At 29.6% G+C, this 19,184-nt stretch overlaps 6 protein-coding genes across 9 annotated transcripts in view; 4 read left to right on the top strand and 2 right to left on the bottom strand.

Annotated features, from left to right (window-relative positions):
* LOC145180864 (tyrosine-protein kinase ABL1-like) overlaps positions 1-3,099 on the top strand; it is a 324,834-nt gene extending 321,735 nt beyond the window's left edge. For both annotated transcript variants that reach the window (XM_090099808.1, XM_090099809.1), the window contains 5 exons: positions 224-486; positions 899-1,083; positions 1,156-1,308; positions 1,540-1,629; positions 1,832-3,099. In XM_090099808.1, coding sequence (XP_089955934.1) covers positions 224-486; positions 899-1,083; positions 1,156-1,308; positions 1,540-1,629; positions 1,832-3,018 — 1,878 coding nt within the window. In that variant the 3' untranslated portion in view covers positions 3,019-3,099. The remainder of the gene's footprint in view (positions 1-223; positions 487-898; positions 1,084-1,155; positions 1,309-1,539; positions 1,630-1,831) is intronic.
* Positions 1-19,184, top strand: part of LOC145181042 (cysteine-rich protein 2-binding protein-like) — a 400,331-nt gene that overhangs the window by 321,735 nt on the left and 59,412 nt on the right. The gene's annotated exons all lie outside the window — the stretch shown is intronic.
* LOC145181378 (liprin-alpha-2-like) overlaps positions 1-19,184 on the top strand; it is a 391,227-nt gene that overhangs the window by 321,735 nt on the left and 50,308 nt on the right. The window lies entirely within an intron of this gene.
* LOC145180865 (vacuolar protein sorting-associated protein 72 homolog) lies at positions 3,612-5,954 on the top strand. The gene is made up of 4 exons (XM_080055806.2): positions 3,612-3,886; positions 4,273-4,422; positions 4,597-4,835; positions 4,940-5,954. The coding sequence occupies exons 1-4, from the start codon at positions 3,706-3,708 to the stop codon at positions 5,264-5,266; spliced, it is 897 nt and encodes a 298-aa protein (XP_079911932.2). The 5' UTR covers positions 3,612-3,705; the 3' UTR covers positions 5,267-5,954.
* LOC145181123 (negative elongation factor B-like) lies at positions 6,514-11,704 on the bottom strand. 2 transcript variants are annotated; one of them, XR_016456226.1, is made up of 6 exons: positions 10,162-11,343; positions 9,615-9,717; positions 8,037-8,255; positions 7,435-7,625; positions 7,000-7,279; positions 6,514-6,917 (listed from the first exon to the last, which is right to left on the bottom strand). XR_016456226.1 is itself a non-coding variant. In XM_080056130.2 (6 exons), the coding sequence occupies exons 1-6, from the start codon at positions 11,034-11,036 to the stop codon at positions 6,762-6,764; spliced, it is 1,701 nt and encodes a 566-aa protein (XP_079912256.2). In that variant the 5' UTR covers positions 11,037-11,704; the 3' UTR covers positions 6,514-6,761. The 2 variants fall into 2 exon arrangements, 1 of the variants encoding a protein (XP_079912256.2); XM_080056130.2 differs by having other exon boundaries at positions 8,160-8,255; positions 10,162-11,704.
* Positions 12,437-19,184, bottom strand: part of LOC145181216 (TELO2-interacting protein 1 homolog) — a 7,214-nt gene continuing 466 nt past the window's right edge. The window contains exons 1-9 of one of the 2 annotated variants that reach the window (XR_016456225.1): positions 18,413-19,184; positions 17,995-18,203; positions 17,251-17,551; positions 16,389-17,110; positions 15,068-15,265; positions 13,801-13,974; positions 13,194-13,245; positions 12,946-13,090; positions 12,437-12,632 (exon numbers count right to left, since the gene is read on the bottom strand). The exon at positions 18,413-19,184 is cut by the window's right edge and continues 466 nt beyond it. Coding sequence is in view for 1 of the 2 variants with exons in the window: in XM_090099799.1 (XP_089955925.1) it covers positions 12,447-12,632; positions 12,946-13,245; positions 13,801-13,974; positions 15,068-15,265; positions 16,389-17,110; positions 17,251-17,551; positions 17,995-18,203; positions 18,413-19,184 (2,862 nt within the window). In the remaining variant the exon portion in view is untranslated. Of the gene's footprint in view, positions 12,633-12,945; positions 13,246-13,800; positions 13,975-15,067; positions 15,266-16,388; positions 17,111-17,250; positions 17,552-17,994; positions 18,204-18,412 lie in introns of both variants that reach the window. The other variant, XM_090099799.1, reaches the window with a different exon arrangement.

Genomic DNA, 19,184 nt, shown 5'->3' with positions numbered 1-19,184 from the left:
ATATATATGTGTGTGTGTGTGTGTGTATATATGTATATATATATATATATATATATATATATATATATATATATATATATATATATATATATATATATATATATATATATATATGTATATATTCAATGTTAGACTGGTATTTTAATCTATTTATCACCTTAAGTTGTCTGTCAACTTACATAACCCTCATAATAATATTTTCAGATAACATTTTTGTCTTCAGGAAGATCAAACTGATGTTGAGGAATTTCTCAAAGAAGCTGATATGATGAAGCAAATAAAACATCCTAATCTTGTTAGGTTAATTGGAGTTTGCACTCATGAGTCTCCAATTTATATAATAACTGAATACATGCCACTTGGTAATCTTTTGGAATACTTGCGTCAGGCAGAAAAAGCTGACCTTCCTGCTACTACACTGCTTTACATGGCATCACAAGTAGCAGCTGCAATGAAATATTTAGAATCAAAAGGGTTTATTCATCGGTGAGCTTTTATGCTGTGGTAAAGCTGAGTGTTACTTTAGTAGTTGTTTTGTTTTCTAAACCCTCAAGGCAAGACAATTTTTTATGTACACTTTTTTTAATCCTAACCCCTATCAAGAGAGGGAATTAATACTACTAAGTATTTACTCTCTGCGATTGGTGGGGTCTGGAATAAAAAGTAGGACTACCTAATACCCAACCTATGCTTTAACATCAACATACTCCTCTCATCCCAAAACAAAAAACAAAAAACCTGATTTATAATAATTTTTTAATAAACTATAAGAAAGAGAAACAGAAAATAGAGCAAAAGTTTAAATTATGATTAATGATAAGAACTATGATAAGTAATTGGTTTGTTATCATTTTAATATGTTAAAGAAATATAAATTGATGATTTTGCTTTTTTACAGAGATTTGGCTGCAAGAAATTGTCTTGTTGGTGAAAATCATTTGATAAAAGTTGCAGACTTTGGTCTTGCTCGTTCTATGATGAATGATTATTACAAAGCACACTCAGGAGCCAAGTTCCCAATAAAATGGACAAGTCCAGAAGCATTGGCATATAACAAGTTCTCCAGCAAATCAGACGTGTGGGGTGAGTTACTTTCAATGGAGATAAAAGCTGTTAAATTTGGATTTTCCTCACTGTTTCTATTTTTTATTTTAGCATTTGGTGTGCTTATGTGGGAGATAGTTAAGTATGGTGCATCACCTTATCCTGGCCATGATTTGAACCAAGTGTATGGTCTTATTGAACAAGGCTACCGAATGGAATGTCCTGAAGGATGTCCAGATGCTGCCTACAATTTGATGTTAGCTTGTAAGAATCAATAAATTTTCCACCACTAAAAGAAATATCTGTACATCTTTTTAAAATAATATCAATTCTTCTGCCATCACCAGTTATGCACCATTTTCCAGTTTGGTTGGATTGTGAAGTGCAAGTGTTTTTTTTGAAATTCATATTGTTAAAAAAATTATACTTGTTTGTTTTCATAATGATGTCATAGGTTTCAATGACCTGGAACTTATTCCAATTTGTCAATGTTAGGTTGGCAATGGAATCCTAATGATCGCCCAACATTTGCAGAAATTTGCTATCAACTTGATACAATGTTTGATGCAACAAATGTAGATGATGGTATATTTTTGTTTAAGTTTATGTAATTAGTTTAAACTGGAAAAATTGATATTTTTAGACATTAAAAAGAAAACAGTTTTCGTGATAATTAAAGTTTATAACTTTTGTTTTTCTAAAATAGTATTTAATCAATTCATTTTAATAGATCTCATGTCATACAAAATAAAGAAAATAGTTTTCACATTAAAAATTTAAATTTTAGAAGTTCAAAGAGCTATTAAATTTCGTCCTCAGTCCACTCTAATAAGTGATGTAGAAGGAATGGTTCTTCCTCCCAAACCTCCAAAACGTCCATTGCATCAGGAAAATTCTACAGAAAATAATACTCCAAAAATAGAAAAGAACCAGCCAGAAAAATCTATAGCATCGTCAAAGAAAAATAAAAATGACAATCATAAAAAAGAGAAAAGTTCACTTTTGCCTATGTTTCGTGCTACCTTACGTGGTAGAGATAAGAAACTGGCAGAAACCATTGTAAAAGAACACAGTTCATCAAATGATAGTTTATCTTCTATAGGATCTGATCATCAATCTTTATTAAAGTCACTTTCAAATTCCCCTAGTGGTCATGCTGCAGTTCCAAATGTAGCACCTTCAAAAATTTCTCTTGAGGAACTTCAAGGAGGAATGAAAATAATGAACACAAAGAAAATTTTGAGAGAAGAACTAAGTGTTGATGTAAAAACAAATGATGAAAAAAAGGCAGCTTCTGGCCATCCAAATAAACCTCTGCCACCTCCAAAGCCAAACTCGCCGCTATCAAGCCGCCATTCTTTTGAAATTTCCTCTGGAGCTATCTTGCCTTCTACAAAATCAATTTCTACACCAAAACTTACACCTGTTCCAAATGCGCGATCAGCTATACAAACAAAATCAAATAATGAAGATATTGACATGCAAAAACCATCAATATCAGTAAAACCTGTTATAAAACCAAGACCAACTGTAGTTCCTAGAGTACCTAATCAAATTAGTAATCCTTTAAAGACTGAGACTTATACACTTGATATTAATAAAGATAATTTGAAGTTTGAGCTCATTGGGGTTTTTGACACAATGCAGTTGGTTTATCATAATGTTAAGACATTAATTGCTCTAGCAGATGCAAGACAGTCTGAAAACATTGCTGAAAAAGCTACTAATATCTTTCAACAATGCAATGAGCTAGTCGATAAGCTATCAACATATCGTGATTCTATTGCTCCTGTTCCTCGATTAAATGTTAGCAAACATTTGACCTCAATTGAAAGCAATGTAAATGAGTTTCAAAAAGTGTCGAGTAATTTGCCTCGTATAGCAACTGCAACTGATTTAGAAAAACTGAGCAAGAGTTTGTGTGCTTTATGCAACAGTCTTATTGTTCTCTCTAATGCTCTGCCCAGTTTATAGAATGTTTTATATTCCTTTATTAGTTTTTTTTTACTTTTTTGTAAGCATCTAGGCTTTCGTAGAAGCTCTTTTATAGTGAAACTTGTCCTTTTTTTGAGGATTTTTTCCATCTTCTTGCTCTTGCATTTAATGCCAGTGCATCTATTAAATACTGTCTAGTTCTAGAATACCTAGAAGTTGGTCAAAACTCTATGCATATTTTTTTAGTTCATTATTTGTAGAGTCTTTTAGAATTTTATATTTGATAAGTTATATTTTTCATGCAGTTTAAAGCTAATTCATTTTAGTTTTACATTTTAAAAAACAATTGTTAAGGTATTTTTGTTGTCTGCGTTGGTTTTTCTTGAACTTGTTTTGAATTTTTTTTGAGCTCAGCAAATGAACAAAAGAATGTGCTCCATGTTTTCTATATTTTAGGTTTGGTCTGTTTAAATATTGATAGATTTAATTTTTAAATTCTTTATCTTGTCTATATATGAATATATGAATATTTTTTACTTATATAGTCTGTAAATATAAATATAATGGAAAAATAGTTGTGAGTTTAAAGTGATAGGCCATTCATTTTTTCATGAATTTGTTACTTGTTTGTTATCGGTTTTGTTCCCAAATAGGTTATTTTACACTAATTTCAAAATATATTGTTGTCTTAAATGGATTTTTCTCACTAAAGCATTACATATAAAAATGGCAGCTGAAAGATCAAAACGTTGTAATGCTGGTAATCGAATGACCAAGTTGATTGAGGAGCAGGTAGAAGATGAAGATGATGAATTTTATAATACTATGTACGGTGGATTCAATGAAGACGAAGACGACGGAGTCTATGAAGCTCCAGAGGACCAAGAAGAAGATATTGTTGATTCAGGTATGGTTGAATTTTGTTTAGGGAAAATAAAATTTAACGAGGTATTTTATCTTTTTATTTTACACACTTTTTTTTAGTATATATTATATTTGTATACCCAGGACAAAAAGCTCTATATTTGTAAAGTGTTTATGAATTCTATATAAATCTTTAAGAAGTCTTATAAGACTACTAGTAGAATCTCAAAATTCTGTAAAGTTCTATAGGATTTCTAAAAGAAAAAAGTTTTGTACTGGCCACACTATCTTCTGCAGATCCTGCATAATTGTTTTCTCGTTTTGCTGCAGTTTCTTTTTCATAATTTTTTCTTACAAATGATCGTTTTTTTTATTAATTTTTTTTTTTTTAATTAGGAATCACGTTAAACTGTTTTTAAATGTATTTAGATTTTAGCTTATCGGAACATGATGAGGAAAACAATGAAAGCGGTGAAGATGAAGCAAAAAAGGTTCGGAAAAAAGTTAAACCAAAAGTTTTTAAACAACCTGAGGTAGCCAAGACAAGAAAACCATCATTGAAAAAATTCCGTTTAACAGGTATACTATGAATATTGTTCAAATTCCATTTCCATTTCAGTGCTTAACGAGGCAATTGAACACAAGAGCAATAGTAAAATTTCTTTCTTTTATAAATATTTTATTGTGATTGAGACAAAATTTTTGAAGTGAGTTAAAACTAAACTACAACAGTTTTGATATTTGTATTTTCAGCAACTTCTCCTGAAAAGCGAGAGCGAATGCGTTTATCTACGTTGACTAAGTCTGAGGCTTTAAGTAAAAGACAGAAGGAAGTTGTGACTCGACATCCTAGACAAATGCATATACAAATGAGACGTTTAACTCAACAAGAGCTCCTAGCGGAAGCTAAAATCACGGAGGAAAAGAATCTTGCCTCACTTGCGCAGTTTTTAAAATTAGAAGAGGAAAAGAAAAATATAAAAATAAGCAAGGTAAAAATAATATACTAAATATTTAAATGTTACAATATACCAACAAACTTTATGAAAATCTATTTTTTCTACACTGATTTTTTTTACCATGTGTATTATTTCAGGTACGTTATCAGGGACCAATAATTCGTTATCTATCACTTCGCATGCCTTTAGATGAAAGCAATAACGAATACTGTTCTAGGAACTTTCTTGAATTTACTGACACAAATAACTTTCCCCGTGAATATTTTCCAGCTAGTCGAACGAAATATCCCATTAAAAGTGTTTGTGCTGTAACTGGTCAACCAGCAAAGTATAAAGACCCTTTGACAGGTTTAGCTTACGCAAATATAGAGGCATTTAAGTATATACGTCAACAAAGAAAACGTATACGTGATGATTTACTTGTTAAACTAGAGGCAAAGAAGAGGAAAAAGATACAAACATGATAAAAAGATTGTTATGATGGATCTTTAAAGTTCAAAGCATGTTAATGGCGTGCGTGATCTTTTAAATATTCGAGAAAAAATTGCTTGTGGTGAAGTTACCGATACTCGTTAAATTTTTCAAACGTTGGTTTACTGAGCTGAGATAAAAAAAGTTTAACATTAAATAGTTAATGAAATAATCGAGTTTAAAACTGATCGGAACTCATGCTGAAAAACAAATCACCTTAGCTGAATTAAAAAAAAAGAGAGTAAATCAAGTTGCTTGTATCAGTTTAAAAGGAACACTTGGTTACCAGTCCACACGTGTTATAAAAATGATAAAATTTTAATTGACAAATCATTAAAGTTGAGTGATTGACCTTTTACTAACCCAAAAATGATGCACCGGCTTAGGCTGTAACCATTTATTATCCGACCGGATATTATACTCAAAAAACTATATTCTGTCATTATTTCACTCCAGCGAACTGCTTAAATGAGACCATTTTAACACGGGTCGATTTTTCAATATACTATTCCATTGGGCTTCTATTTTCATCTTTTCAACTCTATTTACCCTGGTCGCAAGGTGATTAAGTCTGCTAATGAAAGTTAGTGAAACAACTGACTTAAATCTTAATATTCTTAAAATCAACTGAATTTAAAAATAGTTTCAGATTATATCGCTAACTCTAAACTTATTTAAAAATTTAGTTTTTTATATCTATTAAATCACATTAGTTGCTCATTTTAAGAAATGTTCAATAGCTAGTAATAAAGAAAATAATTTTTTGTGAACTAAGCTTTAACTCCGAAAAATTTTCTAAAATTCCCGAAACGGCAAAACCTTTTGCTGTTACTGCGGTAAATCGTCTGTCCCCAACACCGCTCTTACTGCAATGCCATTCCTTCGATGGTCCATAGAAAGACTGGTATTATTATCGGGTAGTAATGCTTTTTTGTTGTGATGTCAATAGATGAGGGATATTATGCTAATGATAATATAACTCTTCTATGGACATCAACAAAACAACGACCCAAGACACACGTCAAAACTCGTTAAACATTGGTTTTAAACAAATCATATTCAAGTAATGAAGTGGCCAGCTCAATTAGCTGATCTCAATCCGATTGAAAATTTTATGGGATTAAGTTGAACTTGCTCTGAGACACAAAACACTAATACTTGTAATACTTGTAACAATAGTGTTAGTAAACACTTGTAATAGATTCGCGTATGTTAACTATAGAAGCATATATGTTTCAAATTTATGGGTTCATTTTGTTATTTCAATGAGAAGAAAAGATAATTTATAAATTAACCGAAAAAGGCTGTGATAGAATAACATTTACAGCTATTTTACATTAATAGCAATAAAAAAAACTTAAAGAGATGGTCTTCATTTAAAAACATTCGCTATTTTTAGTTTTTAAACTAAACTCGATGAATCATCTGCAAAAAAGAAACTTTTTTTTGCCGAAATATTACGTAACAGTTCTTGATAATTGCCCAGCATTAGCTTGTGATTCCGTGAAAAATAGTCTCTGGCGACGTGACAGGAGACATCGAGTTGTTATGTTCACTGCTACCAGCGCTTAACGGAGTACTGACTTTTGAAGAGGCTATGACGTCAACTAATTTAGCATGCAAGTCATGGATTATATCTGTGTGCTAGAGAAAAAAACGTAAGTAATAATTTGAAACAAAACAAAAATTCAAAGTAAAGATTTTAACGAGTTGAAACTAGTATTACTTTTGAATCGGGTTGCGTTGCTGTTAACAAGCGAACAAGTTCTTGACTATCCACCCTTTGATAAACGAACCACAGTAAACGGAGCATATGACGAAGAGCGTATTCGTGATGCGACCAAACAAAGAAAAATCTATCAAACACCAGATCGGAATGACTGATTCTGCTGAAGCTTTCTTCGCAACGAGCAAATTGATTAACAAATAAGTTGAACACATATGTTGAAATGACTTGGTTTTTAAGAGCTTGCGCAAACTGCGGCAAAACAGCTTCTAAGACAGCTCTAAGAGCAACAATAAAACAACGTCTGTGATATTTCTTACCTCAGCTGTAATAAGTATTTTAGTCGCTGCTATTTATAAAAATGCTTTTAAGTTAGTTTTTATAACATGATGAAAAGCAAGATTAAGAAAAAAACAATATTAAAACTTTTCTTACCCTTTATCAGACTGAATTACTTGATTTAGATAATAGCAAACAATTAATTGAGCGGCCATATTTTCTTGAACAAACTTAATTAAAGTTTCTGGAAATTTAATGTTAAACGTCTTTTCACAGTTGTCGTATGCCATACAATCCATCATGGAAGACATAAGAAGGGGTAGGAACTTGGTAATAATATCTGTATTCTAGAATGTTTAAGAAATTGTTTTTTTAAGTTGGGAGATTTGATGGAGAACGTGTATTTTTATTTTTATTTTTGATGACAACCATTGATGACCTTAATTTTAATAACATATATATATAATACAATTTTATTTCTTGCAACAAACAAAATAGTTGAAATTAGCTTTTATTAAAACACATTTTGCTCAATAATGTTAATATTTGTAAAATTAAATAATTTAAAAAAAATTAAAACTACAAATTTTTAAGTTTTTGAGCATCATAGCATTAATATCATTGAAAATAATAAACAAATCAACTCTAAACTGTTCTCGTGATAATTTAGTCAAAGTAGTTTTAGCCTAAAAATTCTATTACTCCTAATTACTCTTCAAGATATTTTTGTCATAACATAGAAATAGATATCTACATACCACTATGTGGTTTTTCTATCACGTGTCACGTGTAGGATTTGTAAGCAACTGAGGATCGTTACACAAGATATTTAAGAACAATAACAATTTGATCAGTGATCAAATAAAAGGAAGCATACTGACCATCGGTTCTTCTTTGAAATTTTGAGCTTTAATCATATTCCAAGCACCCAAACTGAGACCAAGAAGACGAATCAAAAACATTAGGTCTCCTGATGACTAAAACAGCAAAAAAACTTTTAAAATTTATATTACAAAATCAAAACTTATGTTTACAAATCACAATAATATTTAGTAGCAGTGCAATGAATTTAAAATTTATGATTGACTCTTTTTTTTTTAAATTGAATATAAAAAATGGCTGAATTTAAAATACAAACTGTAAGAAAAGCTATAGTATAGTTGAAAGGTCCAGAAAAAGTTAATGAAGGTGAAAATTAAATTGAAGTAAACCACTCTCAAAAAGCTTTGAGTGTTTTCTAACATATTAGTAGAAAGCATTTGATATAAAGCACAAATTCCAATTCAACCAGAACAATTAACCATTTTTTCAAACAGAGAAAGTTTTTTTTTACTGATTTTAGGAAACTTACAAAGAAAATAGATACTGTAGTTGAATGGGATCAGTTGATATGACATCAGCTTTGAAGGACAGCATAAGGGTAGGAGAAAGAAAAACAATTTTAGTTCAAAATCAGATAGCAAAACAGCATTTGGAGAGATTGAGCTGTCTCAAAATCTATTAGTAATGGAGACTATAAATCTAATACTGATGATCATAATAAAGGTTCTACTTCTGCTTTTAAATTTTCTCTATGAAGAGCTACCCAAGAACCACCCTATTATATGGATATGTAAAAAGAACCACCCTATTATATGGATATGTAAAAAGAACCACCCTATTATATGTAAAAAGAACCACCCTATTATATGGATATGTAAAAAAGTTATATGGATATGTAAAAAGGTTATATGGATATGTAAAAAAGTTATTTCCATGTTTAATTGTCTATTTTAGTGGGATAGATAAGTTGTTATAAGATTTTGTCCTTTTATTGAAGTAATTATGAAATATAAATGAAAGTAATTATGAAATATAAATGGAAGTAATTATGAAATATAAATGGAAGTAATTATGAAATATAAATGGAAGTAATTATGAAATGTAAATGAAAGTAATTATGAAATATAAATGAAAGTAATTATGAAATATAAATGGAAGTAATTATGAAATATAAATGAAAGTAATTATGAAATATAAATGAAAGTAATTATGAAATATAAATGGAAGGAAATGGTGTTCCTAATCTTAAAAAAAAAAGCAACTGAAAAATAAATGTCAACACATGACTATTTACATATTTATTTATAATTATTTACATGATTATTTATGATTATTTATGTTATTACATATAGTAAGCTTTGGTAGAACCTAAAAAAATAAGGTTGATGAATTTTGGATGTTAGATACTAAAGAAATTTCGTGAGCAAAAATGAATTTGTTGTATTACTCTATTATTGAAGTAAAAGACACGATAATGAAGCAAAAGATAATTTAAGGAAAAAGGTTAAACTTACCCTGGGAAGAACATCAACAGTGATCAATTTATTAAGAAGTTGAATAATGCTAACAATAATTGTGTTTGTTGCATAGGGATCACAAAGGATCATAGCAATATCACTAAAAATCAACAAATTTTCACCAAAAGTAACTTAAAAATACAAAAAACTGCAATGAAATGTGTATTAATGTTTATATAACAGAATGTTGTGTAAACATTAATAAAAATTTCATTAATATGATAAATGCTTCTTTTGTTAAAGTCTTTAAGGATGCTAAAACCTATTAAAGCTCTGAAAGTGTTATCAAGTTTATAGTTTTTTGAAATAGGAAAATCATAAACATGATAATATTATCAGAGTTTTCTTTGCATCATTTTTACATTTCTTTATTTAGCTCAGAGATTTTCTTGCAAAACAAAATGCTTTTTTTTTGTCAGTTGTGAGACAATAACAAAAAACATTTTTATAAGATTGATATTAAACAAGAACTTTACTTGCTTATTTAACTGTATATTAATCTAAACACTTTTCTAAACTAATAAAAAAAAAAAAGAAAACTTACCCTATTACCTCCTCTTGTCCTTTTTTTATACTATCCAGAAATGTTTGTAATTCTTTTAAACGTCTTGTGTCTATACTTTTATCTCTAATACATGCATCTAAACACCATGTAAATTTGTGACAAGGGTCAACTTGACGAATTTCTTTGATATCTGCATCATGAAATGCCATTAATAGCTCACTTCGAAGTGAACAGTAATTCTCTTCTTTAGTTCTCAAAAATAAAGTTCTTAAAAATTGAAGAACTAAGTTATATAAGTCAATAGAACATCCTATCATTTCAACTAACTGTTTCACAATTGGTTTTTGTCTACGCTCACGTGGAGGTAAACTAAAAAAGTTTTTTAACTTTGTATTTTCAGTTGAATATAACAAGTTCTGTTTTTCTAAAATATATCTGTTTAGTACAGGACCAACAGCATCACCAAATAATGGGTGTTTTTTCATCCATACACTTCGCTTTACTTCAATAGGGCAATCTTGATAAATTTTTTCATTTGAAGAAATAAGTTCAATAGTCTCTGGTTTTATCTCTGATAACTTTTTTAATGCCGTCATAATCACAGGACGCAATGTATCAACATGAATAAATTGAATAGTATGATCAAGAAATTCTTTTAATTTTTGATCACTATACTCGCTATCGTTTATACGCTTAATAAGTTTTTCACTTAAATCTGAGATAACAGATTGATGAAATACAACTCTTTTAACATCTTGCAAGTCAAGTAAGTGTAAAGCTGGGTGAAGGGAAGACAGTAATACACAATTTTCTTGTTGAAAAGTGGAAATAAAAGAATCTGGATCACTACTCTCAAAAAATCCTCTGCGAATAGAGTGCTTACCAGCTAAACCAGATTCTTCAAATCCTGCCATTTTAATTGAAATAACTTTTAAAAATATAAAAAGGTTAAAACCACATTAACTAAATAAATAGCCATAAATATATTGCTTAATAATAGGTATTCATCTCCAACTTAAATTTTTAACGCCATTACGGCGGGCAATGTGGTTGCAAAGTGTAAATTTGTCCGATTACCGAACAAGGACGTTTTTTTAACCTTTTGTGAAATTTCTTTTTTTGATTTGAGGCCGGTCTTCGGGATAACGAATTTTACATCAAGGCCAGTCAGAATGACCAATGTCTTATTGGGTACCCTATAGTTTGAAACGAGGTGTCATTTCTGTAATAGTTAATCATATTGCATAAAAGATTGCGGCATCAAAGCACAACCACTTGATATTGTGTACTGGACTTAAGTTTTGTAAAAAAAAATTTACTTTTAATTGGTACTAAAATGATGCTTCTCCAAAAATTTGCTCTATTAACGAGTTCATGACGTTTTCAAGTTTAAGTTTATAATACACTTAAAGAAAATAGAAAGGTTAAATCAATAATCGAAACATGGCTGCAACTGAGATTTAAAAAGGACACACAGATCAAGAGAAAAAAAATCTTTTTGTATTTTTATTCCTCCTTCTCCTATACTATTATCTAACTCTTCATTCTAATTAACTACCAAATATCTCTTCAACAGGGATTCAGTATCCGCTGCATTTTGAATGAATTCAAAATTTTCAAACTTTTTTTTAACTTCAAATTTTTTTTTCGACAGATTTCTACAGAATAAGAGCTGGTGGCCGCTACGTTGTAACTTTTTGACTTCTTTAAAAATAAGTTATCAAAAGATAATAAACTTTTGTTCTAAGAAAAAATAAAACAAAACAAAGTTTTTTTTATAAAGATAACCCCTTAAACAGGGCCAGTGTGACTTTCATGAAAAAATACAACTAATTCGACGATCGAAATACATTTAGATTGCTTTCAAATTTTTTAAATAAAATATAAGAATTAAATTTAAAACATTAAACAAACGAAAGAATTTATGCAAGAAGTTGCCAATACTTTTCAATAAATAATTCTTTTAGTTCGACAGTTCGTTCTTATACTGACATTTTAGACTATTATACTTTTCTACAAGTAAATTCTTTAACTACATAATATAAACATACTTTTTGTTGTAGGCCAGACAATTTATTCTCTTCAGCTTGCGCATAATATGGTCTTTGTCACAAAGTAAATTTAAAACTACCTTGTATTTACGATTTTATCTCCTGGTAGTTGTATTTTTTAGAACTGTCTGCTAACCTTTAGACTATTTACTTTTATTTCTAAAGAAAAATGTCTCTTCTTATGTTTTAAGTCAAGAGTGGAACAACCATCTTCTACTTTTAAATTTGTTAAACTTAAAAGATCTAAATAAAAAAATAGGAAATACTAGAGACTTATAACAATATCTTTGATACATTATCTGAACATAAACTTCGTTGTAAAGCACTTGGAGGAAGTGTAATTGTGTTTAAAGAGTCATGTGGACAAGAAACATCAACTGTTTTGTAAGTGATTTGACATAAAAGCCAAATTATGTCAGGCTTGAAAATGTAAAACCTCTTTAGTGTTGACACAGTTTCCTAAAAAAATAATTTTCAAGAACAATTAACATTTTTTCTCATACCTATTCTGGACCGCCGAAGGCAGTTGAAAGGGGTGGGAGAGTACCTAAAAGTTGCCAGGCAATTGTAAGACTACAAAGTTGTTGTTAGGCTACAAGATTGTATAGAATGTCCTTGCATCATTTCTCGTTTGTCAAAACAAGTAATAATGTAAAGCCATTCTAAACAAAAAACAAACTACATTACATAAATTGAAAAGAAATAACAAAGCAGTACCAAGCAGTTTTATTATCATAGAAAAAAAAAAACAAAAACACAACTGATAAGCTACCTCTTGCACAGCCTGATGCAATCTGCAGTCTAAATAAAGAAATAGGGACGAGGCGAGCGTACAAAAGAACTTCTTCGACACGTTTAGCTTTGGAACGACTGTTCCGACAAACCTCACTAGTTTAACCAGCACTTTGTTCACTTGGCTAAATTTAGATTGATCTTTAGTAAAAGTATGAGCATGTTCGTCCAAGAACCGCACAACAAATGGCAAAAATTCGTCAGTCAATCTTTTACGTAAAAAGTCACCTGAATGCTCCACCATGATACACACAACATCTAAAGCTTTTAAAACGACTACCTAAACAAAGTAATTTTCAGTGGAAAAAACTGTTTAATCGAACAATAATTAAGGCAGAAAAATACGATTTTATAATTAATGTAAGAGCAGCATAATGTATGCAAAAATACGATTTTATAATTAATGTAAGAGCAGCATAATGTATGCAAAAATACGATTTTATAATTAATGTAAGAGCAGCATAATGTATGCAAAAATACGATTTTATAATTAATGTAAGAGCAGCATAATGTATGCAAAAATACGATTTTATAATTAATGTAAGAGCAGCATAATGTATGCAAAAATAAAAATGAGCGACTAACAAAAAATAAATAATCGCTTAGATTTCAATTATTTTTGATTTAGAGAATAGCTCATTATATAAAATACCACAAAAAAATATTTACGTTGAGAAAAGACGTGGAGTTTTTCGAGATAGAAAAACAAAACAACAAAAAACGAGTGTTAAAAAGAGCCCGACCAAGAGATTCTAATTGCATATTATTGCAATTAACATAAATGTTTGCCTATTAGATAAATAAAATTTTCTTTTTAAAACATTTAAATTCTTACATTGTCAGGGTCTTTAAGTCTTTTGATAACTGCAGGCCATAGGTTGTGCAACAAAGGGAGCAAGTCGTTCTCTCTGTTGCGTAATGCCAAGACTCCAAACTGCGTTACGTCAAGAGCTTTTAATTTGACATTTGAGTCTCTTGCAGCGATGTAATAAACGCACTTTTCCAATGACTGTTTAAAAAAAAAACTTTTTCACATTATACATATTTATGACTTTGTTTATAATTATGACCTATTTTAACCAATTATAGCAAATTCTTTCATTAATATTATATAACCATTTTAATGTGAACTTTTTTTACAATACTTGATCTTTAAAACACAGTTGCCCTTGCATAATTAGTATAGTAAGACGCGCACGAATTTTTCATAAAAAAGGGTAGTTTTTTAATTTGCATTTGAGCAGATTACAAACTATACTGATACTTTTAAAAAAAAAGTACAGATATTATTTTATTAAAAAAAAAAAAAAACAACAAAAAATACAAACACAATGGTTATTATATAATACTCAAAAATAGTAATTAAAATAGAAAAATATTAAAATGTCAGTATTTTAAGTGGCCTTCTTTAGTTTTATAAAATGCTCACACATGTATGACCAACAAATTTTAATAGGGTTGAGATCAGGTGATCATGCACATAATTCTAAGTGAACCATATGACTGTTATATTGTTCTAAGTGAACCATTGAGAAATCGATTTTGCAGTGTAAGCAGTTGTTTCGTCTTGTTATCTCCAACGGCTCGCAAATGATAATGTGCGTTTTACAGACTTTCTTTATTGATGAATTGGTTGATTCGACCAGTGTGAATGTTTTAGCATCCGGTCCCGTGATGGGAAATACAATCCTCATATTCTAGCAAATTCTCCACCTTATTTGATCCTTGGTACACAAAACTTTGTAGCATACTTTTTCTTTTGTCGTTTGACAATCACTTGTAAATTTTAAATTAAATTGTTGATTATGAAAATTTAAATACTTTTTTTTTAATTTTTGCTAAATTTATACCATCATCCTGTAGCTAATTAAACAAGTTCTGCAGCGCCAAAAAAAGAAAAAAAAAAAAAAAAAAAAAAAAAAAATCAATACCTTGATCATCTTAAATTAAAAAAAAAAAAAAAAAAAAAAATCAATACCTTGATCATCTTAAATTAAAAAAAAAAACTAGAAAAATTTTGTGAATACATAATTTAATGGGGCAACAGTATTAAAGAGAACATTTTTTTTTTAGTTTATCGTTCATTAGAACATAAAACTTACAGTCTTCACCACTCTGTAATGCAACGGCACCTCTTTTTTAACATCAACAGGTTCTTCAAAAGATGGCTCATCATCAATGTTTGAGTCAATCTCACTTTCGTTTATGTAACCATGCGCGTGTAAATATTCATCAGAGTATGCAGTAAAAAAATCTTTGACTGAAACATTATCATTCATAATATTTAGTAATTCACCACTCTAAAGAAGAAAAAAAAAAACATACACATAAATACATACACACATACATACAAACATACATACATACATACATACATACATACATACATACATACATACATACATACATACATACATACATACATACATAGATACATACATAGATACATACATACATACATACATACATACATACATACATACATACATACATACATACATACATACATACATACATACATACATACATACATACATAAATACATACATAAATACATACATAGATACATAGATACATAGATACATACATACATACATACATACATACATACATACATACATACATACATACATACATACATACATACATACATACATACATACATACATACATTCATATACACAGGGTTTGAACAAAATAATAGAAACATCTGAAAATTTTCAATAAACTATTTTTCACAGGGCGTTGCTCCGCGATTAGTAGCAATTACAACTTTAATTCTTCTCGGTATGCTTTCGTAAAAACTTTTAATTGTTTCAAAAGGGAATTTAGTCCATTTTTCAATAAAACAGCTCTTAGTTCATTTAGTGACGATGGTGTTGGAAACCGACTTATTACTTATTTTTCTAAAATACACCATAAATACTCAGTTATATTATGGTCAGGGGACTGTGGTGGCCAGATAAAATGTTCAACGCTCCAAGAATGCTTCTCGTGCCCCAAGTGATCACTTTAGCAGTTTGAATTGGAACATTATGATCTTGAAAATCTGCGTTTTCCTCAGGAAACAGTACCAAAGCCATTGGATAAACATAGCCTGACAGAATATTTAAATAATCTTGGCTTTTTATTCTACCATGAAGAGAAACTATTTGACTAACAGTTGGAAGAAGACAATATGGGTTGTACGCGTTTTGGTTGTCTTCAGTAAACTTTTTGCACAACTCCAGGCACTTTGCAACATTTGTCCTTGAAAGCAAAGGTTTTCTTACTGCAACTTTTGAAAACTGGCTTTATGTATCTCACGGCGCACAGTTTTGAAGATTTCATAGGCATTTAAAAATTTTTCTTTTTTAAAGCTGATTTTCCATTTATTTTGTCCAACCCCTGTATATATATAGGGTGTTTCAAATTTATTTTTACCTTATCTGTTTTCTTTCTCTCCTCAGCTCCATGCGTTCTCTCCATAGGTTCTCTATTAAACCATTTATCTACTGCTTGTGATAAATGCATCAAAACATTTAGCATCTCATAAGCTACCTGTTCCTGATAGAAATCTAAAATTCTAAAAACATCTTCAGTAGCATCAGCAACAAGTGAGATTGCATCATTATTTGAATATTTCAGTATGACACATAAAACCGCAGCTGCAGCTGAGTTTCTAGTATAGTGACGGAACTGAAGAGTTATTGAACTGATCAAATAGTCTGAATTAATAAGAATTAGGTCAGAAATACTTTTATAACCACACTGTTTTACTATCTCAGTTAAAGTTTGAACAGCCGTTCTATTAATAGCAGCATTCGCACTTCCAACTTTTTCAAGAATAGGATATAAAACATCTATTAGATTGAAGCCAGTTTTCATGACTTTGGCAAACGTACTTAGTCCTTCTAGTAGAACACAAATTAGCTGTATATTTTGATGCAATGTCTCAAACGAAACTGAATTGCAACTTATTTGATCTTGCTTATTTGTAGCTTCAATAACATCTGAGTGCACAGAAAAATTAGACTTAATTTGTAATTGTTTATTTATATTAGGAGATATAAAGCTGCTGTAGTTGATAGACAAATTCCACCAATCCTCTTGAATGTATGTTGAAATAAGAAGATTTATTAATGGATTGAGCTCATCAATGTGTTCTAAGAAGTAATTACATAAGTAGAAAAGTATGCACACACAAAAGAAGATCTTTCTAGTTACTCTTATAAAAATATTATCTGAAAAGGAGTGCTTATAAATTACATACAAGTAAGGTTTAAAATCAAAAACAAAACAGTACTATCATTTTCTTTGCTACTGATAACTGCATTCATGATCAAAACAGCTTGTATTCTCCAAATTGTTGAATTTACATAGTTCTCTAAAAGATGATCAATCAGCAAATATAAATCTCCATGTGTTGCCAGAAGTTTTATTACATCTTCTATGTGTTTCATTATGACAGGATTATTGTAATGTCTGAAGGTCTTTGTTTGAAAATAGCTGGGTGCCAAGGTACTAGAAGGAGCATCAATACTGATATACGAATGACTAATATGTTCTTGGACTACATTTATACTTGTATAGTCAAGTTCTAATACCTAATAAACATAATGAAAAAATAAAATTTGCTGATTTTTTTTTTTGTGTTTAATGATATCTGTTAAAATGGATGTTAATAAAAAACATTTAACTAAAAACAACTATTGTAATCACAGCAGCATTTAAGAAAATTGTTACATGCTGCAACAACAAAAAACAAGTTATTTGATGGAAGGGGGAAAAACTTCTGTTGCGTATCAAACTAAGCATACTTTCAAGATGGAATATGCTTCATAATTCATTCAATTAAATTTTTAGCAGATGTAAAAAGGCTATTTAAAAAACATATTTAACTTTCAAGACGAATTTACATTACTAATATTTTATACTTTGCATTAAAACCAATTTATACTTTACTAGATATATTTATACTTCACTAGTAAATTTACATTTCACTAGATATATTTAAACCAGATCAAAGCTTATATAAAAAAAAGATTACCTGAACTAAAGCATTCAAAAACTTATCCAAATAGGATGTTGTACAAAGCAGATATTTCAAACCATCTCCATAAAACTGCAAGTAACCTTTAATTAATAGTAGCTTAGCAATTTTTAACTCATCATTTGAAGCGCTACTTATCACACGAGGTAAAGATATTATTTCTGAATACCATCTTTCATCAAGAATATCTTGTAAGTCCCTCCTACCTAAAATATCATTACTCATTAGAGATACTCTTCTTTTAAATATTACTATTTACTTTTATCTTTTAATTATCATTTAACTACATTTTTATAGATAATGTATTATAGATTGAATTTTATACTTTATTTACTTTTTGGGTTACATTCTTTTAAATTTGCTTTAATAGTAAAATAAAAAATAAATAGAATATATAAACAAAGTAAAAAAAAACCGTTTTGCTGAAAATGAAGCTGTGCAGTTTTTAATATGTGGTTACTCTGATTTCGAACAGTCTCATAATCATCACAAGAGAGTTTTGCCAAAACAACAATAAAGTCTGGCACACTTTCTTTAAGATTATTCATGCAAAAAAGCAGTAGGCCTTCAAGGAACAGTACAAGTGCACTTCGAACATTAACATGAGGATGACACATAAGTATTGGGAAAATGTTTTGGAAAATTAATTTCATATTGTTTGCTGATTGAAGCAACCATTTCTCAGTTCTCTCAATTTTTAAAGTTTTATTTTCTTTATCGATATATCCCTCACTTACCTCAATTTTCTTGCAACCTGTACTTTTATTACAAATAGACATAAGTGAAATTTCATAATTTCCTTCTTTGACAAAAACTTTGTCATGCAAAACTATTTTAATAAATACTGAGAATGTTTTCAAGCAGGCTTCTACCAGCTGATGGTTTTGATGCGATGATGATACTAGAACCTTATTGAATGAAGTAGCTACACCAGGAAAAAATGAAGCAAAGGTATCACCGATTTGCTCAGAATAAACATTTTGTTGATTAGTGACACCAGATAAAAGTTGCAAACATTCAAGAGCTACTAACTGCAGTGCCAAATTTTTCTCTCCTTCTACAAGATGCAATAACACTGAAACAACATGACCTAATAAAGGTAACCTTTCTTTGCTATAAAAAATATTTAATAGTGATAGCGAAACTTTTGATAAAAGCATTCTCAACATTACAGTAATTCCGAGCCG

Source organism: Hydra viridissima, unplaced genomic scaffold (genome assembly GCF_058129835.1).
Source record: "Hydra viridissima isolate aposymbiotic clone 2 unplaced genomic scaffold, HvirCarnegie_v1 scaffold_10, whole genome shotgun sequence".
Lineage (NCBI taxonomy): Eukaryota > Metazoa > Cnidaria > Hydrozoa > Anthoathecata > Hydridae > Hydra > Hydra viridissima.
This window is presented reverse-complemented; position numbering and strand designations above follow the sequence as displayed.